We start from the raw sequence: 25,925 nt of genomic DNA, 5'->3' as shown, positions 1-25,925 counted from the left end.
AAGTACAAACCTAATACAAATTATTTATAATTTGGCTTATATTATCAATATCCATTCATCAAAAGACAACATTAAATGATTCAAAAGAAAGCAGTAGCATAGGAAATTATATTTCCAGCATTTATTTAGCCAACAAAGAACTCATTTAGAAAATAGATATAAATAACTTTTACAAATCAATATCAGACAATGGGCAAACCGTGGAAAAACAGCAAAAAGGGTGAATAGGCATTTTATAAAGATAATATATAAACGCTATCTTTTATAAAGTGTTCATTATATTAGTTACCAGTAAAGTACAAATTATAGCTAAAATGAGATGCTATTTCACACAATATAAAATGGGTGAAATTAAAAAAAAAATACTGACAGTACCAGTTTTGCTAAGAGCGAAGCAATTTGAATTCTCCAACTCTCCTCCATAACTGACTTGGGAAATTCTTTGGCAGGACTTGCTAAATTTGAACATGTGCATACTTTGTAACACAGCAATTCCCTTCTTAAATACATGGCCAACAGAAATTTATTCATATATTTACTGCAAGGCATATAAAATATTAATGGCAGCTTTATTCGTACTGACTAAAAACTGGGAAAAAAAATACATGTATATCAACACTAGAAGAGATAACCTATCACATATGAAGCAATACAATTAACAAACTATTTCTATACTCAACAATATGGAAAAAGTCTCACAAATTTATTGTTGAACAAAACAAACACAAAATAATATATATTCAATGACTGCATTTATATGAGTTTCAAAAATAGATAAGAAGTCAGAATGTTGGTTATATTTGGGGAGGATGGAGGTAAAACTAAACCACCTGAAAATCACAGCAAACATTTTACTCTGTTATGAAACATAACTTACATTTCCATCTTAAAACCAGGAACTAGATAAAGATTCATCTGTCATTTCCTCTAGTCAGCACTGTTTTGGACATCTAAGGCAATCCAATTATTAATAGCAAAGAAAAATAAATAAAAATCGTAGTTCTTAGGAAAAGACCTGTATGCTATTGTTCAAACAAAATATTGCTTCCAACTTAAAAAAGCCAAAATAATCAACTGATTAACCATGGCAACTAATAAAGATGTTTAATAAGGTATCTAGTTTCAAGATCTGTATACAGAGTCAATAGCTTTAAATGCAACTAGCAATAACTATTTAGACAATTGAATGGAAAAATCCATCCACAAAAGCAGCAATAAATCTAACGAGAATTGAATAAGATCTCTAGGAAGTTAATTTGAAGCATTACTGAAGCATATAAACATACTAGAATAATCTATGAGAAAATTTATGTTTCTGAATTAGAAGATTCACTGCTATTAAGATATCTAGCTTCCTAAATATAAATATAATGTGAATACAATTCCAATTAAATTCCCAGCAGGAGTTTTTATTAAATTGACAAGCAGATTCTAAAATTCATTGAGAAAAAAAATGTAGAAAATTTGTCATTTAAATTATGATTAAAAACAATAAGGGGGCAAATTTATGAAATACCAATACATATTACAAAATTTAATAATTAAAACATGATATTACACTTGGACAGACTAATCCATGGATCAGAATAGAGTTTCCAAAAAAAATTACAATATATGGAAATTCTGTATAATGAAAATGTCATTTCAAGATCAGTGGAGTAGGAAATGATTTTCCCCAACAGGCTACTATATCTAAGTTAGATTCCTATTTCTTTCTATATATAATAACTTTCAACATTAATTAGGTAGCTTAGCAACAATCAATTACTAATAAATTTCTATAAAGCTATAAGAAACTTAAAAAAATCAATGTTGAGATGGAGAAGAAGAAACTGCAAGAACAATCCAAATGCTATCAAGGAAAAGATATGTCTACATGTATATTTAAAAGAAATTGGGAAGGGCAGTAAATTCAGATATCATTAACATGTTTGGAAAATACTGTCCACATTTATGATAGACTAAAAAGCATTCTGTACTGGGAGATCCTATAAATCAATAGATTAGGGTAACTAACACAAAATATAAATGAATAAAAAATATACCTAATTCATAGAGGAATTAATCTGAGTAGCTATTAAAGATATGAAAACATGATCAATCTATGCAATGAATTTAATGAAAATGATGTCTGAAAGGAAGTATCATATTTCACTCTTGCAATCAGCAAATGTTAAAAGGGAGGTATAAACAATAGCCAGTTCAGGTTAATGTGTTAAAAAGAATGTGTATAATTATGGCTAATTGATGTATAGACTAGCTTAGCTTTTAGGAAGCAATTTGCTAGCACCTATCAAAATTAAACCTGTTAATCTTCTAATGCAATATTTTCACTTCTAGGACTATATATTACCAAAATATCCCAGAATACATATTTGCAAACACATGTGTGGATTTCATTACTTTTTAAGAGTGAAAAATTTGGAAATACCCTTAAATGCTCAGTTGTAAATCATATTAAGTTACATCTATATTGGATTATTTATATAACAACTTGGAAAAATATCCAAGATAAGTAGGAGGATCATATGTGTGTTTGGGGAAAAAAAAGAACATTTATTGGAAGATTAGCATGCACTCATTTATAAATGCACAGAAAATCTGAAAAGATTATGACCAAATGACTCCATATGATACTTTTACAAAGAGAAGGTCTATGTTCAGAAGGAGGGTATGTGTAAAAGGGACTTTCATTTTTTATTACATATATTTCTATGTTGTTAGATTTTTCTAAGCAATAAAAATAAATTAAAATACATAAATATATACATACATATGTTTGTATATGTATAAGAGAGATGAAATTTTTTTGTTTGTTTAAGAAGATGCCCTTACCTTAAATAACTGAATCTAGAGTGGTGCCATTAACATTTTTGTTAATTAACATTTCTGATCTTATGTTCCTGAAATCTTACATTCTCTTCATGGTTCTCAGTGTATTCACTAGGAAATAAAAATTTAAAAAGGATCTCCTTTCCTCATAAAGTTGTTTGTAGGTTAAATAAGATAATGGAATTAGAAATAATAAAGACCAAAAAGAGAAACACCTTTCAGAAATTCATTTAATGAAAAATAATTAAGAGCAAATGAACCCATAACTGAAAACTTCTAGATGAAATAGAGGAGGAGTAAAGAATCAACTATAAATTCTATGAAGGGCACAGTGTATTTTAAGTGTGATAAACCACATCATAAAGCACAAGTTACTTGCAAAGTCTATTGCCATGTGTTGGAGCAAGATGACATGGGTTCCGACTTCCTGGATTCCTCTCTTCCCAGGGCTTGCCTCTCTCTAGGCTCAGATGCTCTGTTATCTCCTCAAGGCCACCTCTACACTATTAGGCAAAATGCTTGTTTCTCTTTCCAGGGCCTGCTCTCTTTCCTCACAACCAAGCTCCTCTGTGTGCTTACTTCCCAGGGCTCCAGCTCAAAACTCCAACTTCCTTCTCTGCAGTGCAGTTTCTCTAAGTCCCCGCCCACCAAGGGTGTGGGGCTCATGACCTACTGACGTTGTACAATCAAAGCCTTAATCATTATTTAATCAAGTAAAGGTGAAACCTCTGAATCCAGTATACTCTAAAATACCCAAATGGAGAGACCAATTTACAAACATAATCCTGTATCTATTTTTGGAATTCATAAACCATATCAAACTGCTACATCAGGGCTATGGGCCTTATAGTACAGTGGCTGAGAATATGAGCTTTCGAGGTTGACTGATATAACACTTAATATCAGTATGTCCTTGTAAATTGCTGACTATTACTGTGACTCTGTTTCTTTAAGTGTAAAATGGGATTGATAGCTATGTGTACTTCATGGAGTTATGCTGAAGATTAAATTAATTGCCATATATAATACCATCTTGCATTCGTTACATGGTCAGTAAATGGTGTTTATCTTTATGAGTAAGGAAAAGTCAAAATGGTAAAAGGCAATAAAAAAGATTAAGAAGAAAACATTATATTAGAATAACTTACCAAGTAATTATGTTGTTAAAGCAAAAGGCATTTTAACATACTCTACTCATTATCACACCAAACAAAATTTTGAATGTTTATATGACCTTTTAAGTCACAACCATCATCAAGCTTAGAAACATACTTTCTTTGAAGGTTGGTAACAAAGTGACATAGTTTAGACCCTTTAAATATTGCATTAATAATGGCCTACACTAATTGAGGGCTTACTACTATGCACTACAATGCATTATTCTAACTGCTTTACATGTGTTAGCTGATTTGATGGAGAAATGGCATGTCTAAGAAATATAGTCCTAAATATATAACCGATGTCAACTTATTTCCAAAGAAAACACCTTAACCGGGCTAAAGAAAACGTATTTATACTTTAGAAGTTATAACTAAGTCAGTAGCACTAATGACTTCCCCTTTCTAGTGATGTCACATGGTACCTGATTCTGGTGGGGGTGGAAGGGGATGAAACATGATGCTGCTGTAGCTGTACTGCCTGGCTCCTGACACCCAGCTCAGTGCCCTGGTCGAGAGGGTTTGGGGAATGCCTTTCTCAGTGTCCATGGATAGCCCAGGTCATCACTTGTAATGTAGCCATGACAGGGGTCAGAGAAGCAGTTGGCAATGCCATGACATCTGCCTTGTGGTTTTGCTTTTCATCTTCTGAGGATGAAGGTATTGTATTTGTATAGGACGTACATTTTCTCTTCAAAGCTGGAATGTGGTAGCTCTTCACTTATCTGATAATACTATTAATACAGTTTATTTGTTAATAGGGCAATGCTGATCTTTTCTCACATCCTCACAAGGCTATTATGTTTTAGCATCTGGAATAAAGAAAATGCCTTCTGCTGATCACCATGGTGCAATTCTGCACCGGTCTCTATCACTAGCTCATTTGGTAATTTGGTCAGTGAATCGATGTAGAGCTGCTGGCCCAGATTCTTTTTTTTCTTATGCTGGCCTAGCTTGCTGCAAGGTCATTGGCTCTTTGCATTCTGTGGTTTCACCATCATTCAGTGGTTCCTCTATGCAGTGCCCACTGAACTCACTCGAAGATCCCACGCTGATGTCATGCTCCTGGGAGCCAGTGCTCCATAGGATTCCATAGCCACTGGAAACACTTATGCGACCTGGCTGCAAGAGAAGTTTGTGAATTTGTTCTTTTAGTTCCATTATGTCTTTTTCCTTACTGTTCATGTTTGCTTTTTTTTTTTTTTTTTTAACTCTGGTGGCAAATCAACTTCATTTAGTGGGTTCATTAGAACTTTAAGCTGACTGATAATGAAAGAAACCTTCCGACTCCATGGGTTCACAAATCTGGACCAACTGGAATTCAATATATCTAATCTTCATTTTGAGTATAAAACCTAATGGGTGAATGTTCAGAGGGAGGGTAGCCTGAATACCGAAAGACTTTTTGGTGTCTGGCAACTATCGGAGAAAAATCTTCTGGGTGCAAATACATTAGGATAGATGTTTCATCCAGATCCTGAGGGAGGGGACACAGCAGAGCCCTATTGGTAACCAGAGGGAATCTTCTCCACCTTGTGAGACAGCAAGGGCTCAGACTCCAGCTGTAAAGGCTGTGAATGTGAGTCACATAGGGGTTAATCCAGAATGGGTAGAACTACTTCTCTTGCTCTCTGAACTCACCTCCACATATCCTCAGAAAAAAGATTTCACTGGAGCATTGTCATACTGGGATGCTTTCTGGATCCGGTTGTTCCATCTGGGAAGCCGAGTGTGGGCAGTGTGGGCATGGAACACCCTCACATCCTGAGGGCCAAGCAGTTCAACAAAATGAGAGGACTGTAAGAAATCTCTTTTACAATTCAGTTTCAAAGTAGCCTGTTCAGAAATGTTCAACAGCCTTCCAGACAGAAATGAAAAAATTACCACAAAGTTATATGTGTTTTTGAAGTGTGTTCTGAAGCAATAGAGGCCAGCTCCTCAAGACTGTGCATGGTTACATCTGTTTGAGGTGCTCCATTTGAGAATCAGGGAAAAAACTCACTGATTGCATGTACAATGTTTACACATGGAAGGGCATAAATGAGGGCATCTACAGTGCTTTGTTTACTGTGTCTTTCTGATGGCAAGTATTTTTTTATTTCCTGGGCTTCCATCCTAAGTTCTCCAGAAACTCTGTTTCCATCTGCTTTTCACTGTTGTTGTCATCCACGTATTCTGCTGGCAGCTGGTATTTCTGGCTCCACATTGTATTTGATTCTTCTTCACTTGCCAGTGGTCCTTGAACTTCACTGGGTTCATTTACTCCAGACTCACCCGATTTCCGGCTGGGCGTTTTGAGGTCTTTGCAGCAGTCCATCTTGGGATTGCCAGCCCCAATTCTGTTGCCTGCTTCTTTTTTATTTTGGAATCAAGTGACAACAACTTATTTATCAATTTGGTCCCTGCCATGGTGTTGGAGAAAGGGACCAGTCATGGCAAACTGGCAATCAGTTACTTGGTTCACCTGGAGGTACTTTTCTATCCAGTATTTCCAGACACATGCAGGTGTTTCCACTTGCAGGAGGTCCAGACTGAGGGGAAGGAGACAAAAGGTGACAAGTGTCAAGGGAAGCATCCGAACACTTGGCTCTGCAGTTGCAGAGGGAGATCACAGACCATAACTTGCCTCCCATTGGCTGTGGAAAGTAGCCGTGCACAGAAAACCTGGCTGGGGAAAGGCAGTCAACCTCATAAGCGCCAAATTAGGTGACCAAGGTAGGGTGACCCTCGGGCCCGGCTCATCCCTCAGCAGGCAGCCTCAAACCAGTCCATGGACTGATCCAGGGTAAGAGGAGTGGGCCCAGAGATGGCATGAGTGGGAGTAACCCGACCCCAGCCCTGGCCGGAGCACTCTGTCATTAGATTTTTTAAGATCACATTAAGATATTTTTGGCAATGTGTTTATCACAAAGACTCAGTAGAAATAATATGAATGGGACATAAAAATAGGTTGTGCAATGATTAGGAAATGAGAGTGTGCCTTGCCATTGATTACTTGATTTTGCTAGTGAGATGGAAAGGAAACCTGGGACATTAATAACCATCTAATTGCTGGCTGATTGCTGTTCATCAATGTAAATCACAAGGCTAGGGAGAAATATTTTGGTGCTAGCAATGGTCCATTTTAATTTCTTTCAAACAAAAAGAATATGAGGATTGCTAGAGACCTACATTTTTAAAAATGGAGAAAATTTAGACATACTAGAAGCCCATACTAGGTGGGATATCACTAAGGTCATTAGCAGATTCAGTTTCATGTATTTCTGCAGAAAAGCTATTGTTGGAGAAAAGGGAGGTGCTCTCTGGGACACAGAAACTGATTGCTGGTAGGAAGTTTATTGGGAAGCTCTCTCAATGGAGGTGATCTGAAGAATAGATTTCAGCCTCCCCACTGGCATGATGGTGTCTGAAGAGAGACTTCTTCCCACTTCAAGAAAGGGGGGATTTGAATTTTTACAGTATATTCCTAGGCAGAGAAATGATAGTGGATGGGAGGGGGTTGATGGTTTGAGTGAGGTGCAGGGGCCAACAGGAAGTCCTAGATATGAAAATTTTCCCTTGTATGGCTAGAGGGTAGTGGGGTAGGGAGTTATGTTTTCTTGGAATGCTGGAGGAGCAGGTGTTGTTTTTGATCTGTAGGGAGTGAAGGTCTCTTATCTCTCTTTACTCAGTTGCCACATGGTTTCTTTGTTCAACCTTTGGGGAAGTGCCATGCTTTCAGATATGTAGGCTTAAGGGGTGGGGGTGGGGAGATTGTCTTTTCTCAAAGCATATCAGAGGAATTGAGTCAAAGCTTGTGAATTATTGCAAACCTAGTGAGAGGGAACCTCTAACAGATATAAAATGTCACAAATTTCTCAGTTATAGAAATTATATATATATATTTATATGTTTATTGATTATTTACTAAGGGTTCAGATCTTTGCATAGGAAGTTACCACTTTTAACATTCATCAAATTGTGGGGGAGGTCATTATGAATACTTCATTTTACAGATAAAGAAATAAACCCACTTTCCACATTTTACCCTGGGAAGGCTTTCTAACATCATGCTCCAGGCCATGTCATTTCCCACTTAGTTACTTCCCTTTGTTCTTAGAATAATGTCCAAACTCCTAACCATCACTTAAGAGTCCTGTATGCTTTTGCCTATTATTTTATGTTACCAGTTACTAAAACAAATGGAATACATTGGGTTGGCTTGCATAATGGGGATTTATGGGCTTGTGGTTTGGAGGCTAGGAGATGCACAAAGTCTGGGCATCAGGAAAGGGATGCTTTCTTACTGAAGATGGTTGCATTCGGGAGTTGGCTGCCAGCCATACTTTTTTTTTAACCTGACACATGGCGATGTGCATGGCAGCTCTCCTGGTTTCTCCCTCTGCCGGACTGGAGTCCTGTAAAGGACTATAAAGTCTTGTAAAGGACTCCATACTCCAGAACAAAGTCCAGCTGATTCCGTGGGACCACACCTTAACAAAAGCAACATATTAAAGAGACCTTATTTACTGTGGGTCCACACCTACCAGAATAGGCACCAAGGCCAAGAATGCGCTCAAACTGTAACACACAATTCAATCCAGCACAACCATGTGCTTTCTACTTCATCATTTCAGCATCAAATATCCCACCCTTGTTTAGGACTCCAAACCTTGTGCTGATTTTTCACCTTCTTTTTAAAATTCAAGTCTTGTTTTCATTGGTATTTAGGAATGCTTTCCCATTTGTATGGCTAATTTCTACTTATATTTAGAATGCATCTTAGATATCAGATATGACTTCTTCCAAGAAATCTTCCCTGAGTTAGCTGCTCTCCTATATGCTCTGACTAAATATTTTAACGTTTCCCTATTAGTTGCAGTTTTAGGGTATATAGACAATTATCTGTTTCCTTATCTATACCCCATCCCCCACATACCAGTGCACACTTACATATATCTTGCTCATTCCTTCCTTGAATAGGACCTTGGGGTAGTAACTTAACCACTCTGAGCCTAATTTTTTACATTTTCAAAGTGAGAATTATAATTCCTATCTTGTAGTCTTGCAAAGACCATATGAAAATGAAATAAATGTGTATGTAGGTACATATATATGCATATGTGACATAAGGATAACTATGTCTTTCATGGCAGTTATTAACAAGTCTACTCAAAATATAACACTCAAATATATTATTTTATGTTATATACTATATAACTATAATATACTATATATTACTGCATATTGACTACTTTGCAGAGATTTTCCTTCTCCCAAGACCTCTACAATAGCAATGGGGCTTCTTAGACACATATAGAAGGGGGTATTTTTCAATGAGTTTCCTTTCTACAAAGAAGGGGTTACACTCACCTAGGCTTTATCCAGCTCTCTTTCCAGGTTTGTTCTCCACTCTCAGAACATATCTATGTTTGGGAGGTACATTGGTCCAAATGATATCACTTGCTGTAAAATTTCATGGAATTTGACAAAAACTGAGTGGTGACCTGGAAATGTCTCATTTTCAAGAGGCATCCGTAAACTATGTTACATGTGTAGAAGATACACAGTGTTGTCTGGAACCTCTCTGTAACCTGCTCATTTTGAAATGAAATCTTTACTAGAAATCTCTTTTGTATTTCAATATTTCCCTTTCAGAAGGAATAAACACAACAAAACATCCTAGTTGTTTTCAATTAGTCTAGATTATACTGAAAATGGAAGGATTAGTGATTAAGAGGAAAGTGGGTGCTGCTGAGGGGAAACTTTTGGGGGCTCTCATGCCTTTTTTTTTCTGTGTTAGACAGGACTATGAAGGGCTAGAAAAGCAGCTGAAAGAAGTCTTTAAAGAGCGAAGCACCATTCTCCGTCAGCTGACAAAGACATCAAGAGAACTTGATGGAATTAAAGTCAACCTTCAGGTGAGATGAAAACTCATTTTCCCAGAAGGAAAGGATGATTCAGCTGATTTGCCCAGGGGCAATTAACATGTTAAGACACCAACACTTTCAACAATAATTTTGAATACACTTCTGGGTACATAGGAGATATTTATTATTATATGAACTTTGAAAGAAATGTCATTTAAAATGCAGTCTGGGAATCTGATTTGTTAACACAGAAATGAAAAATATCGAGGGATTGGCAAAGCCATCAATTTTTCACAGCTTCTGAAATCAATTTGACCCCTGTGTTTTTTCATATTGCAAAATGATGAAAGTAATTATCACCAAGTGTTAAATGAGTATAGGAATGTGCTACAGAAGAGAATTTTAAATTCTCCCCAGAATAATTCTGAAGATTCTTTAATAAACCTTATTACAAAATAGATAAATGCCATAGAGAGAAGAGTTTCATCTCTGAAAGTGCCTTAAAACTCATTGAAATCTCAAACAAAAAAACCAAAGGCAAGATCTCTATCTAATAAGAAACATTTAAAAAATATCTGATAATGCATATTTTTGATATTCAATTTAAATATTGTGTTATGAGTACCTATTGTTAAGGTCTTTGCTTGTATTATCCAATTTAATTCTTGTAACATACCTGTGAGGTAGGCACTGTTTCTGTTACTTTTTATGTTACACATGTGAAATCATGCTTAGAGAAAATAAGTTATTATGGATATCAGAATATAAAGTTAATATTTAAATGCAGTCAGAAAATAAGTTATTTTGGATATCAGAATATAAAGTTAATATTTAAATGCATTCAGTCTGGCTCCAAAGCCTGTCTCTTAGTCATTGCCTTCTAGTATTTCTGATCCTTGTGGAGCCGCCTTTGTCCACACTCTTCCCCTGAGCTTTCTATTCCAATGATGGTGATAGTGACAATGATGATGATATTGTCAGATGATGTTGTTACCTCATTGAAAAAGGTCAAGGTCTTGCATCAAGTACTTCTCTATACTTTTTATTTAATTTTTACAAGAAAACGATGTAATTATTTTATAGATGAGAGAACTGAGTTACAGAAATGTTAAGAAGAGAACATAGAGAAAGGAGGCAGAACTGATATTTGAACCTAAAGCTCAAACTCCTATGCCAGGATTTGTATTACATCTTGACAACATGGAAATAAGGAATAAAAATCAACCATACACTGGTGGGATAGAGACACAGGCAAGGACATGGTGGCTGTATAAGAATAAGAGTGCTATGACAGAGATGTGCACAGAGCATTAGGGAAACAATGCCTAGGAGGTGCTTGGAAGAAGAGAATATGAAGAAGATATCATAGACATCTAATGTCTGAGTTGTATCTTACTGTTGAGTGGAAATTTACCAGGTGAACAAGACTGGAAAGAGTATTTATGACATCTGCATATTGTCGGAGGCATGAAGCACTTGGCACATGGAGAGCACTGCAAGCACGTGGTGAAATACCCAAGAGTGGTCATTGTCTACAACATTCCCAGACAATCTATCTATGAGTACCTAATTCAAGACATTTCATGGTGTCACATCTTCTGAAAGGATAACAATCCTACTGCTAAACATAGTTAAAAATTTCAGAGCCTTTTGTGTGCCAGCCATGGTGCAAGTTGTTTTTCATTTTTTATCTCACAAATCCTTTTAACCACCTCTCTGCAAAATTATGATGATAAACATTAAACAAGACTGAACTAAGCCACAGAAATTACACAGTCAAATATCTAATAAATGATGACTACATGATTGAAACTCATATTTGAATGATGCCATAGCCCATGTTTTTATGCATTTTTCCCCCAGTGGAACTTCAGGAAGGCAAGAGTTTTGAAAGTCTTGTTAATCTTTGTATCCAGAGCATCTGGATGGATATATTGGGGCAAATGATTTACATTATTTTGGTTAATTAGTAGGTATCTCCACCTTTGGTGTCCTTAAAGTGATCGTGGTCATTTTCCTAGGATACCCTCTCCCATGGACATTGCTAGGGAAATCTGTGATAATCAAGTACATTCCAGTTGTTCTAAGTGGATACTCCCTCCTAATCATCACCAGTATGGCTGCTCTTTTCATTTCTGCATCTCAGTTTTTGATTTTCAACTTCCTGAGGACAGTCCCCTGCCTTTTATATCTTGGTTTTCCTCAGAATGCCTCCAGTATAGCAAGAGGTCAATAAACTATTAAGCCTATTTTTATTGCACTTTTTATCACGTGCTTTTATACACTTATTATTTCCTTTGAGTTTCCAATAACTGTCTAATGTAGGCGCTTCAGAATTCTCATCCATGTTTTCAGGTAAGGAAGTCCAAGGGCAGATTTTGTGACCTGCCCAAAGTCTTATAACTATGATGTACTTTTGTAGGTAAATCCCAAGGTTGATGACTCTTTCCCTACTTTAACCCCTCTTCTTGCTTTCTCTGTATTGTAGGTGAAGTTATTCTTTCCCATGCAAGCAGAGCACCTTTTATTGGCTGCTTCTTAGCGATAACCTCTGATTCAAAAGTCAGTCATTGTAGGCAAGAGATTTCTCTCGTCCAGTCATCCCTATTATAATGTTTAGCATATTGAATTCAAATGGTCTGTTTTTAACATTTGACTGAAAATTTTGTCAGAGTAGGCACAATGATTTGAACAGGTCTTTTCATAATTTGTGATAAATGTTAGTTAAATATTGCTGAATAAACAAATGGTTTACCCTTCTTCCTATTGTCTGTTTCCCACCTAAGGCTACTGATCTTCCTGTAAGCAATATTATTGTCTCTCAATGTCAACATTTTACATCAAGAAATACAGGTTACCTTGTCAGTTAAATATTTTGAGTATATATAAGGTTTTTAGGGAAGGCTTAATGGTAAAGCTTCTCTTTTAAGAAAATTCTCCTTGAGTGTTTATGCTTTAATTTATGGTCTGTGAATGCTGAATTTGCCAGAAAAAATAAGCATTAATGATTGATATGTAATGTATTTCCCTTAATATTTAATCTATATAGATAAGTTAAAATGTGACATGATCCTAATTTACCTATGAATCCTAATGTATTACCCATAATATAAATGGATGAGACCAACAGGTGCATGCATTTTGATTGCTTTGATCTTGAATTTTGTTATTTCCTGGCTTTTCATGGGGAGGCCTTTTATGTCCCCTTGTATTTGTAGAAACTAAGCAAGAGCTGATTTAACATGCCTGCAACAGCACACATTAAAACTGCATGTGAAGAATAGACCATATTTTTTATATGCACCTGTAATGAGACTTAGATATTTGAAGAGCAATTTCTCCTCAAACTTGTAAAGGCTGAGGCTCAGCTCATTCCCTTTGACCCACCAGGAAGCACATGCACTAGCTGGTGCCATAAATTCCTGGGTATATCCTTTGAAGCACCAGGACCAGCATGGCCTAATCTGTACCTCTTGTTCCAGGGAGCAAATACAGGCATATCATCTGCTATAGAGCCAAAGGTAATATAAACCTCAACTTATCACTTAAATATGACCTTCTTTTCCCAATTTTTCTTATCAGTCTCTGAAAAATGAACAATCTGCCAAAACTGATGTTCAGAAACTTCTGGAAATAGGACAAAAACAAAGGTAAGAGTGTTTCCTAATTTTTTAAATAGTCCTTTTTGTCATAGCATTTTCTTTGAAATTTCATTTTTCCTATTTATCCAGTAAAATGTCCTTCAGCAGGATTTAAGTGCAACAGTTAAAAAAGAGAGAAAAGTTTGTATTGTTTTACTCTCTCATAAAGTATTATGTGATACTTTCTATCCATCACTCAACAGCTAGAAAGTAAGAAGATAACTAAGTTTGTACATTTAGAACAAAAACAGCTTTTAATAAAGTTTCCAAATGTAGTTTGATTCTCTAGATATCTAAAGGAGGGGTTTCCATGCTTGAGTATACATATGATTCACCAGTGATCTCGTTCAACTGCAGATTCTTATATAATAGATCTGGGATGGCGCTTGAGATTCCGCATTTCAGACCAGCTCTCTGGTGATGCTACTTGTCTGCAGACGACAGTTTGAGTGTCAAGGATCTCTCTATGATACTTTCCCCTGTTTTTGCTGATAAGTTTGCCTATCGATAGACAGATCTAGTAAGACTGACTTTAGTGGACCATTTTGAAGAATATAAAACCTTGATCATGATGATAATGGTAGTGGTGGTGGTAGAAGTAATGGGGTACTCTCATTAACAACACGTTAGAATTTGTGCAATAATAGTAGTTTATGTCTGAGAGAAGGGTATCTTCATATAGACTTCTAAGCATTATCAAAGGCAACAGGATTTTGAAATTGCTTCTGAATAGAAATTTAGATTTGCTGGGAAGCAGATTTGGCACAACAGATAGGGTGTTCACCTACCACATGGGAGGTCCAAGTTTCAAACCCAGGGTCTCCTGACCCATGCGATGAGCTGGCCCATGCACAGTGCTGATGCACGCAAGGAGTGCCCTTCCACGCAGGGTTGTCCCCTGAATAGGGGAGCATGTGCAAGGAGTGCACCCCATAAGGGGAGGTGCCCAGCGTGAAAAAGTGCAGCCTACACAGGTGTGGTGCTGCACACATGGAGAGCTGACGCAGCAAGATGATGCAACAAAACGAGATGCAGATACCAGGTACCACTGACTAGAATACAAGTGGACACAGAAGAACACACAGCAAATGGACACAGAGCAGGCAACTGGTGGGGTGGAGCGGGGAAGGGGAGAGAAATAAAAAATAAATAAATAAATGAGAAATTTAAATTTGCCAAGATAATTAAGGGAGAAGGATAAACAAGCTAGCATATTTTTATACACTCACTACAGGCTCTGCTTATGCTTTATATAAATTGTCTGGCTTAATCCTCACAACTATGTTTTGCAGTAGATAATATTATATGCATTTAATAGGTAGCAAATTGTTGCTCAAAGTCCTTAAATGAATTACTGATTGTCACATTAAGTGTAATTTGGATGTTGTTTTCGTTTGCCAAAGGGGTACTTTGCCAGTGCAAAGTACCATAAATGTGTTGACTTTTATAAGGTATTTATTTGTGGTAAAAGCTTACAGCTCCAAAGCTGTGAAAAGTCCCAGTTGAGGCACCATGAAGGTGCTTTGTCACCCAAAATCAGCTACTGCTGATTCCCTTGTCCAGGCACAGGGCAAAGCAAGATGGCCCCTGATCTCTGCTGAGATCTCCACCTTTCAGCAGCTGTAGGCAAACCTGGAATAGGGTTTGTCTTTCACCAGGTCTTCTTTCTCTCTCTCTGGGCCTCTGCTCCTTGAGCCTTTCAGGGATTCCCTCTTTGCAGCTCAACTGTGGGCAAAACCTCTCTTACGTGGCAGTATCAAACATGGTGGCTCCATTTTCCTCTGTCTGCCTGTGTGTCTCACTATGTCTCCATTTTTATCAACCCCTGTAAGGGGGCAGGGACTCAACTGAGTCACACCTCACTGAAGTCATCTAATCAGAGCCCTAAAATAATATACTTTTTTTAATTTTTAATTTAATTTTTTATTTTTAAAAAAGATTTATTTATTTATTTATTTCTCTCCCCTCCCCCCCACCACAGTTGTCTGTTCTCTGTGACTATTTGCTGCGTCTTCTTCTTTGTCCGCTTCTGTTGTTGTCAGCGGCACAGGAATCTGTTTCTTTTTGTTGCGTCATCTTGTGTAAGCTCTCCATGTGGGCGGCGCCATTCTTAGGCAGGCTGCATTTTCTTTCACACTGGGCAGCTCTCCTTACAGGGTGCACTCCTTGCGCGTGGGGCTCCCCTATGCGGGGAACACCCCTGCGTGGCAGGGCACTCCTTGCATGCATCAGCACTGCGCTTGGGCCAGCTCCACACGGGTCAAGGAGGCCCAGGGTTTGAACCACGGACCTCCCATGTGGTAGAGAGATGCCCTAACTATGGGACCTCATATTTTTTTAATGTAATATTAAAAAAATGAATAAAGACACACACAAAAAAGACACTTGGGAAGCTCTAAAATAATCTTATCAAGCAATCTAATCAGAGGCTCCTCAGCTGAACTTAATGCAAACAAAGTCTATCATACCTATAGGAATAGAATAGTTTGCAAACAAAATATTTCTCTTTTTGGGATTCATGAAATAATCTCAAACGTCCACAGATGTAAATCCTGCTCTCCTACTCAGAAACCACGTTCTTCCATATTACCATTCTGATCAAAAGCACAATACAGGCCATTATACATTTTGTCAAACCTATAAAATTATGTGGGGCAAAGTATAAACTATAATATCAACTATAGTCCATGGTTATTAGCAATCCTTCAATATATGTTCATCAGTCGTAGCAAATATACCACACTAATGAAAGATGTTATTAACGTGGAAAGTATGGGAAGGGGAGGGTGTGGGGTGTATGGGAATTCCTTTTTTTATTTTCATTTTGTATTTATTTTTTTATGGTACTGAGGCTACAGAATAAACCCAGGACCTAGTATGTGGGAAGCTGGCATTCAAACACTGAGCCACATCAACTCCCCCGAGTTGATTTTTTCCTTTGTTTGCTTATTGTTTTTTCTTATTTTAGGAAATGCCAGGGACCACACCTGGACCTCCCATGTAGAAAGCAGGCATTCAACTGCTTGAGCCACATCCACTCCCCTAAAGTATCCCCTATATCCTCCCCACCAAGATGGTTCCCTCATCTCTCTGCTTGTTGTTTCTGCTCCTTTTCTTCTCATTGTTTGCTTGTTGTGTCTGCTTGTTGCTTCTACTCAATGTCTGCTCATTGTGTCCACTTGTCTTCTTTTAGGAGGGACCAAGAGCCAAACCTGGGACTTCCCATGTGGAAGGCGGGTACCCAACCGCTTGAGCCTCATCTGTTTCCTGCTTGTTGCATCTGCTCACTGCACCTGTTTGTTGTGTCAGCTCATTGATCAGCTCATCTTCTTTAGGAGGCACTGGGAAATGTGACCTCCCATGTCGGAGGTGGGCGCCCAACTGCTTGAGTCACATCCACTACCTACCCTATATTTTTAATCTAACATTTATGTAATGTAAAGCCTCTTTAAATTTTTTTTTAATCAAGAAAAAGCTCTTAAAAGATCTACACAGCTCCCACATGGAGTGGAGTATTCCTCAAGTCCCTTCTTGCTGTTCTATAGCCTTTTCACTGACCTGGCCTCTAGATCTAGGAACCTCACATTGACAGGTCCTTGGATTAAGTCAATGGCCTCTGTTAATAACAAACCTACCATCTCATATTGCCTGTTATTTTATTATTTGCAATGAGTGTTTATTATTTATTGAATACAAAATTCTCTTAAAAGTCTAATATTAAAAAGAGCTTGAGGGAAAGGGATGTGGCTCTACCAATTGGGCTCCCATCTACAATATAGGAGGTCCAGGGTTCGATGCCCAGGGCCTCCTGGTGAGGGCAAGCTGGCCTACACGGAATGCCAGCCCACACAATAATGTTGCCCCGGGCAGGAGTGCCACCATGCGTGGGAAAACCGTCCTGCACAGGAGTGCTGGCTCATGTGGAGAGCTGGTGCAGCAAGTAGATGCAACAAGAAACACAAAGGAGAGAAAATAAGAAGACATAGTAGAAGAGGGAGTTGAGGTGGCACAAGAGAGTAATCATCTCTCTCTCATTCTGTAAGTTCCCAGGATCAGTTCCTGGAGATGCCTAATTAGAACACAAGCAAACACAGAAGAACACACAGCATATGGACACAGAGAGCAGACAATAGGGGGAACAGGGGTGGAGGGGAGAAATAATTAAAATAAATATTTTTTAAAAAAGAACTTGAAAAAAATACAGATCTGAGTACATGTTTTCAAAAGTGCATCATTTAAAAGGATTTTACAGCTTTGAAATGTCACCTCTTAAAACTCTATGTTCAATGATAACTTTTTGGGGTTCACTGAATTAGTGATGGAGGATTATAAACAACATTTTAAGTAGAAATAACTAGCCAGAGGATACCAGGTAAAATGGAAAATGATGATTTTCTGAAGAGCACTCCAGTATGGGATATGGGAATAAACAAAGCATAAAATAAGAAAAGACCTCTGCAGGTTATATATACAGTACCCATGGAAAGGCTGCAGGGATGAAGATGACATGGTGAGTCATGGAAGATCAGAAAATAAATTGGGTGTATAGACTGGGAGCAGAATTAAAAGCTAAAGATTGACCCAGGTTGGCCTTGAGTAGTAAGTAATAGAGAACACTATTAGTTAGCTCTATAGAAAAATGATATAATTAAAGAATATTTAAGTGAATTATTCCACAACACTGTACAGGGTAGAAAGGAAGAAGACATAGAGCAGGGTGGGGAAAGAAGGCTTAGTGATGGGAACAGAGAGTTGGACAGGTGGGGGATATGGAGGAGAAGGAAAGACTAGGCAGCCTTGGTTCATCCCATGAGGCAGACAGATGAGGAGGCACGTTATATAATATATATAGTGTGGACAGAGAAAAGGCTATTTCTTTAGTTTACTAATATATAATTTTTTAAAAAAATAAGGCTTTGTGGAGATTTATTGCATTTCATGCCATCTTTATTTTTTTATTATATATTTTTTTATTGACTTTGTAATAATATTACATTAAAAATATATATGTGAGGTCCCATTCAACCCCACCCCCCCACCCCACCTCTCCCCCCCCCCAGCAACACTCATTCCCATCATCATGACACATCCACTGGATTTGGTAAGTACATCTTTGGGCACCTCTGCACCTCATAGTCAATGGTCTACATCATGGCCCATACTCTCCTCCATTCCATCCAGTGGGCCCTGTGAGGATTTACAATGTCCAGTGATTGCCTCTGAAGCACCATCCAGGGCAGCTCCATGTTCCAAAGACGCCTCCACCTCTCATCTCTTCCTGCCTTTCCCCATACCCATCAGCCACCATGTCCACTTTTCCCAATCCAATGCCACTTCTTCTATGTGGACATTGGATTGGTTGTGTCCATTGCACCTCTATGTCAAGAGGAGGCTCAGATTCCACATGGATGCTGGATGCAATCCTCCCACTTTCAGTTGTAATCACTCTAGGCTCCATGGTGTGGTGGTTGTCCTTCTTCAACTCCATCTTAGCTGAGTGTGGTAAGTCCAATAAATCAGATTGTAGGTGCTGGAGTCTGTTGAGGCTCAGGACCTGGCTATCACATTGTCAGTCCAGAGATTCAAATCCCCTAAATATATCTTAAACCCCAACATTAACTGCACCTCCAGCACATTAGCATGAAAGTCTTATGAAGGAAGATCCCATCTGAGTCCAGATTCATCACACATAAACACCATTTCCAAAGAGGGGCCATCTGCCCTGGTAGTTAACCCCATCGGCCATGACCATAACTCCCATGGGTCTCTTTAGCCCTCAAAGGAACCAATATCTGGGGGTTGCATCTGCTTTATCTGTCTCTCTGACTCTGCTCAGTTGTGCATGAGGGCAATCTTTCTGCCAGCCTCCAGACTCTTTTTTAGAAACTCATAGCCATATAAACTCATTTCTCCTTTCCATTTTCCCCTTACTTTAGGTCAAACAGCATTTTAAAGTCATGTTATTTTATGTAGACAGGGATATTCTGCTGATCCGCATTGAACCTTCCGTTTAAGGTCATTTTCCAGTTGCATCATCAGTTGGTAGTTGATAGTGGTCCCTCGGTGCCAGGGAGGCTCATCCCCGGGTGTCATGTCCCACGCTGGGGGGAAGGCATTGCATTTACATGCTGAGTTTGGCTTCGAGACTGGCCACATTTGAGTAACATGAAGGCTGACAGGAGGAAATTCCCAGGCACAATGTTGCTCTAGGCCTTGTTCTTATTTTAGGCTTATCAGCTCACAAGCATAGTCATTAGCATCAGGGGCTCACTGTTGAACCCTCACTGCCTCCCAGTCCCCGCCGCTGTACCTGGGAGACTGTCGCTGCTCCCCTAGGGACCACGACAGGGCACCACTGGCCAGGAACCCAGTACCCCCCCTGCTGTGGTTTTTAGTTGTTGCCACTATGAGTATATCCAAACATTACCATGCACCCTGGACATATGTTCTGTACAGCTCCCTGTCAGCCATATATCACCTGTCATTGGCATCCCATACCAGTATCCCTCCATTGCCATTGTTGAAGAAACACTCTGTGATCCAGAACTCCCCGAAATTTGAAGCCCAATATAATGTCATGGTCCCTTACTAGGGAATGGCATATAGCGATGGGTTTAAAGGTTAGATAAAGAACTTGGATAAAGTTAGATAAAGAACTTAGATAAAGAATGTTGACTTGAAAAAATTCTACATCCTATCTTTTTCTTTTTTTTTTTTTTTCCCCCTAATTATTCAGCTTCTCTTCACAGGAGTCCTAGACCACAGCAATGCATATATATAATATACAGCACTCCCATACATCCACCACAAAACCTTTTTCCTTCCACAGCGATACTCTTACACCCTATTCACATCATATTTACTTAACGTGATGTACAGAGTCTAAGACATTAGCTTTCTAACAAGGTGACATCTGTGCTTACATTATGGTGCATACTTTAGGATACACAGTTCTTTACATTCTTAGTTTTCCTATGTTTTACATTATCAGTCTGTCATCTCCTATATGTTATGGTGTAATATTACATGTTTTATATCCATCCTTGTGTACTCTCAAGAAACTCCTCTCTTACCCCCCATTTACCTTGGTTCCACACATTTAACGTCCATTTTCCCTTCCACCTTGGTGCCCACAGTGACACCCAACCTCCGTTTCCTGAGGAGCCACTTCCAGAGATAGATGGAATAGTGTTCAGGGCCTAACTTGCTCAACTGCCCCAATGCCCTGGGAGCCACCCTTTCTCTCGAGGGATACAGTTCCCTCTATTTGATGTCATGCCCATCTTTAATCCCTGGTTGCTGACCCTGATACCTTCATGCCCAACACTAGATATAGAAACAATTGCTTTACAAAAACTGCTTATCCAGATAATAAAACAGCATAATGGAAAATTCCTGTAATAAATTCTTTTTAAAAAAATACTTTTTTATTTAATTGCCTTTTTTAAAAAGACACATAGATCACAAAAAATATTACATTAAAATTATCAATGGCTGTTTTATATGGCACAAAAAACGCTAAAAAACGGTTAGGTTTATGAGGAATTTCCAACCTTCATCTAAATGTCTGGTATGATGTACAAACTTCTTAGATGATGGAATAAGTCTCATTGTAAGAACTAAATGGAGCAGTTATTTTGTTATTGTGATTTCAAAATTTTATCCCCAATTAGGAACACATTTAAAATATATAACATATTATGTACAGAATATAAGAAAAACTCAATAAATTATAACAATGAAAAATTCTTCAAATGAATCTAACTTTTAATATATTAGCTTTTAATTGTTCCTTAGAGAAATTTAAATATCATGGTTATTTGACTGTGAAGGAAATTGAGTATATCATTTCCAAAATTAGAGATATTAATAAAGAATAAAATATGAAAAGCATCATTTAAGGATATTAAAAATATGAATTGTTTTCAAATTTGGAAGGATTGCCTGAGGTTGAGGAATGCAATGTTTGTAAATGTCCTTTGGTTACATGCCCATTTCTCAGTAACCCCCTGTCTGCTGGGATGCTTGTCTCCTTGCCTCTATCTGAAAGAGTGGGACCTAGCAGCCAGGCTTCTTTGTTGTTGTTGTTGCTGTTAATTTTATAGCGTTGTTCCATACATTTCCCATTTTTACCACTTTCAAGTGTGCAATTCAGTAGGCTAATTGCATTCACAATATTGTGCTATCATCACCAATAAACCACTGGCCACTTGTAGTGAGCTTTGATTTGAGAATCTTGATGTTCATGAAAGAGATTTGAGACCCAGATGGCAGTAACACACCAGCTTTTTACTGGTGCCTGTCTCACTGATAGGTTTGCATGGGAGATGAGGTCTCTTACAGAGGGGAATCTTTCCAAATGCTAGCCAGCTGCAAGAGAGAGCCAGCAGAGGGGAAGCAGGGTAAGGCAACCCCCACAATCTCAGCAGAAGAGAAAGGAAGGGGGCAGGGCTGGTGTCCCGGAGTCACAGAGTTGGCACTGCAGGGATCCTCTCAGCCAGAAAGCTCTGCGTTGCCAAAGTTGCTTGGAACCTTACAAGTTCAGGGTCTTGTCTAATCAACTAAGATCAGACATTGCACGAAGCTAGGAAGAAAATGTGTGAAGTATGCAAAGCAGTTTAACTCCAAATGGCTAAAAGTTGCTTATTCAGGCTATTTTTTAAAACATTTAGATGTTTCCTATCCTTCATTTTAGTTTGGCACTCGTGGGTTTTTCTAACAGACTCGGTCTGCTGTGGCAAAGTGCACAATATGTAGGGCCAATACACACAGCTGTATTTAGCTCATACCAACAGTTGAGTGTTTCAGATATGACCACCCAAACAAAACTGAGTCCATTGGAATTTTCCTCTTGGAATTGTAACTAACCAATTCTGGGTAGTAGGATAGTACCCTGAACTGTCTGAAAGGTTGACTTGGGGGGGCGGGGGGCGGGGACGGAGAGTAAAATGTTTCTGTCCTCTGTGGTGTTTGCTGGTGGAGGTTCCAGAAAGGCAATTTTGGCCTCAGTATAAAACTAAAAGAATGTCTGGAAAAATAGCAAGTTTCCATCAATGATATGATTACAGTAAAAGCTGGTGACCTCTTAAAAGAACTCCCATACTGCCAAGTGACTTCAGTGAGTGTGTTTTTATATTTCTAATTCAGAATGGAAGAAATGCAAAGTAGTCCTGAATTTCTGTGCTAAAATTTACTTGGTATTTGAGAAACTTGTCACAGATGCCATTGGAAGAATTAATTCTCTTGTATTACAGCTTGAGTTAAGTCCCAAATATGGTATCCTAGAGCGGCTAGACATAGTTTCGGCAAAGCCCAGTTGGTGGAGAGATGTGGTCCCAAAATCACTCAGAACTCATCAACCCTTGCAGCATACTTTAGCCAAGTCTGTGAGGCTGGGTATTTGGAGCTGCCTAATAATGAGACAATTGAGTATGTATAGAATTAAGTCTGGAAGGTAGAGGAGGAGATGGAGAGATTCAGAAGACAAAAATCTTAACATGAAATGCACAGAAATCTCTACCTTTTGCAGTTCTTGTTACATGTATAGTCTATTTTTTCTCTTGTTCCCACATTGCCTATAGATTCCATAGGTGACAGTATGGGTTTTTGTAAAATGCTCTATTTAAATATATGTACTTGGAAAAAAAAAAAAAACTAACATTTTAAAATGCAAACAACTTTCAATAAATTAATATTTTAACTTCCCTTCCTTCATCCCTTCATTCCTCCCTTCCCTTTAGTTCTTCCCCTTTCTTTCTCTTTCTCTTTCTATATAGTTTGAGAGCATAGGCTCTGGAACCCAGACTTTCTGGGTTTGATCACAACTCCCGACCTCTATAAGCATAAATTTTCTATCTGTACTATGATACTATAGGTGGATATGGAGCCTAGAAGAATGCCTAGCACCTCATAAGTCTATAATATATGTAGATTCCTATTATTTATGCTCCATTAATATAGTATAATTTAGTATAGTACAGTATAGTATGATAGAAATGCTCTTCGTAGAATATATCTGAAGTAGTAATGGAAGTCCACATTTTTAAGTGTCCCTATATGAAACAAGTCTGTGAAACACTTTTGAGGCTGTAATGAGAGTGAAGATGTAAAATTCACTTTAAGCAAAAGCATGTTATAATATGCTTCACCCAAGCTAGCATAAATCACCCAAGATCCAAAATTATTGTAATTGTTCCTTAACTTGTTCCCATTATATTTTTCTTTGTCAAACAGAGTCCAAATTGATTTCGACAAGTATACAGACTCTCACTCATATTCTTGGAATCAAGACTGATGTCACTAAGAATTTCTAGAGTAAGAAATCTGGGAGAATCATAAATTCTCTCAGGATAAAAGCAGCTTGCAGGATGTGGTAGACAAAGAATGAACACAGGGGACCAGAGAGGTGCTGGTGGTTGTGATAATTATTATCAATATAACATTATTACCAGTGCCAAGTATTTTTCCTACATTATATCATTTAAATCTAACCATAAAACTGTGAACTAATTCCATCATTGAACCAATTGTATAGATGAAGAAACAGAATCGGGATGTTTTGCCTTATTTGTCCAAGTTTCCGGAACTATTTGGCATCGTGTCAGGAATTTTAAACTAGTTCGAGTACTGGTAAAACTGAAACAGTTGCTGTTCTGTTGTTGCTGTCTCTTTGAGGTAGTTTGTTCCTCTAGCCAGAGTTAATACACACACACACATGCACACACACACATACAAACACATATATGTACACTAATTCTAACCTAATATCTGATGCTTTTGAAGTGATAACTTGGATGATAACCTCAAAGCACAGAAAGATAGTATTTGTTATATGTGAGTAAATCCTTAACACTTTAGAGTGATGTGTATATGGGGAAACAGTTCCCTTTAACATTGCTATGGACAGTGTCCATATTTATTAATGAGCTTGAGACACTGTATATGTGTGTCAAATGAATTATTATTTTTTGTCCCCAATTAAATGAGGCAGATTTCCAGTTAGAAATAATTCTCTTCTCTCTTTTTTTCCCCTAAAACATCCTAGGCCTCATAAAGGATGTCTAAAGCACTGCTTTAGAATTAATCAGTTGAAATAGCGATTCTTAATCTTTTTTTGTTCCGTGGACCCCTTTGCCAGTCAAGTGAAAACCATGGACCCCTTCTCAGAATGTAGCAGCAGATAGATTTATGACACTCTAAATCAGAGGTCAGGGAAAATAAAGATAATAAGTTTACTTTTCTCAATTCAAACTCATAGACCCCCTGTGGGTCTGTGGACCCCTGGTTAAGAACCCCTGAATTAGAAATATCAGAGGGGAACATTCATTTTATTCTATCAGCAAGTCTCAGGTAACTTTTTCTAAGTGGCATGTTCATTCACTGGCATGTTATCCATGCAATTAGTTTTTCTTCTTAAATTATTGTATGGATTTGATTTAACACATTACATACCTCACAGATGATTCACACAGTGGGGTTTTTATAAAATACAACAAAAGTAAGGTGATTTCCTTTAAATACAACTTATTTTAGTATTTTCATGACAGAGAAGGCCATTTATTAGCAGAATCCTTAGATTCATCCTGTATACTTAACTATGGTTTTATGTGATTCTACTTATCTGTTTCCTAAATAAAGGTATTTTAAAAAAATACTCCTTTCTTAATGTACAGAGGAAATAAAAGAATTACATTATGTTTCTTTGTGCTCTCGGTTTTCTATTAAACTAGAGAAGAAATGAAGTCTCTCCAGGAGGCCCTTCAAAATCAACTTAAAGAGACATCTGAGAAAGCAGAAAAACACCAGGCTACTGTAAGTGTTTCTCTTTTGTGCCATATGCTTTGGGAGTAGAAAATTGTTATTTTTCTAAACCTACCTTGCAACAAGACACTGACAAAAAACAAAAATAAAAATAAAATGAAACAAAAATGAAAATAAAATAAAAACCCTTCCTTTTATGGATGAGAAATGGAGAATAGTGCTGGTGTCAGCCCCTTCGTTATGGCTCTCAGATTGTGCAGTGAATCAGAACTGACTATGAAGTAAATTAAGCTGTGCGGATCCCTAAGCTACACCTCACATCCACTGAGTAGGAACCTCTCTGGCGCAAGGCCACAGTGTCTGCATGTTTAATCAGCTCCACAGGTGGTTCTGATGCATGCTAAGGTTTAAGAATCAAACTGTTCTACAGATTTTCTCTCTCCAAGTTGACATTCACTTGATCCCCCACACTCCAGTTCTTATGACTGGCACTGACCTGTAAGCAGGAGGAATGATGGTTTCAATACCAATTTTGAAAACTAGATTTCCACCTTATCCCCCACCCCCAATGCTTACTTTATGAACTCTTTTCAGAGACTGGGCATTTTATCTGGTTTCTAGGACTCAAGTCTCTGTCTAATTATGAACGCTCTATGAACTCACATCCTGCCTCTCTTTTTAAAGAT

The 25,925-nt window shown here is 37.9% G+C and overlaps 1 protein-coding gene and 1 pseudogene across 1 annotated transcript in view; one reads left to right on the top strand and one right to left on the bottom strand.

Moving 5' to 3' along the window:
- Positions 1-25,925, top strand: part of LUZP2 (leucine zipper protein 2) — a 608,759-nt gene that overhangs the window by 232,902 nt on the left and 349,932 nt on the right. The window contains exons 2-4 of the mRNA XM_023592163.3: positions 9,772-9,889; positions 13,421-13,488; positions 25,209-25,290. Coding sequence (XP_023447931.1) covers positions 9,772-9,889; positions 13,421-13,488; positions 25,209-25,290 — 268 coding nt within the window. The remainder of the gene's footprint in view (positions 1-9,771; positions 9,890-13,420; positions 13,489-25,208; positions 25,291-25,925) is intronic.
- On the bottom strand, positions 4,528-6,306 carry LOC139439746 (period circadian protein homolog 3 pseudogene; annotated as a pseudogene).

This window comes from Dasypus novemcinctus, chromosome 10, assembly GCF_030445035.2.
Source record: "Dasypus novemcinctus isolate mDasNov1 chromosome 10, mDasNov1.1.hap2, whole genome shotgun sequence".
In the NCBI taxonomy this organism is placed as follows: Eukaryota; Metazoa; Chordata; class Mammalia; order Cingulata; family Dasypodidae; genus Dasypus; species Dasypus novemcinctus.
This window is presented reverse-complemented; position numbering and strand designations above follow the sequence as displayed.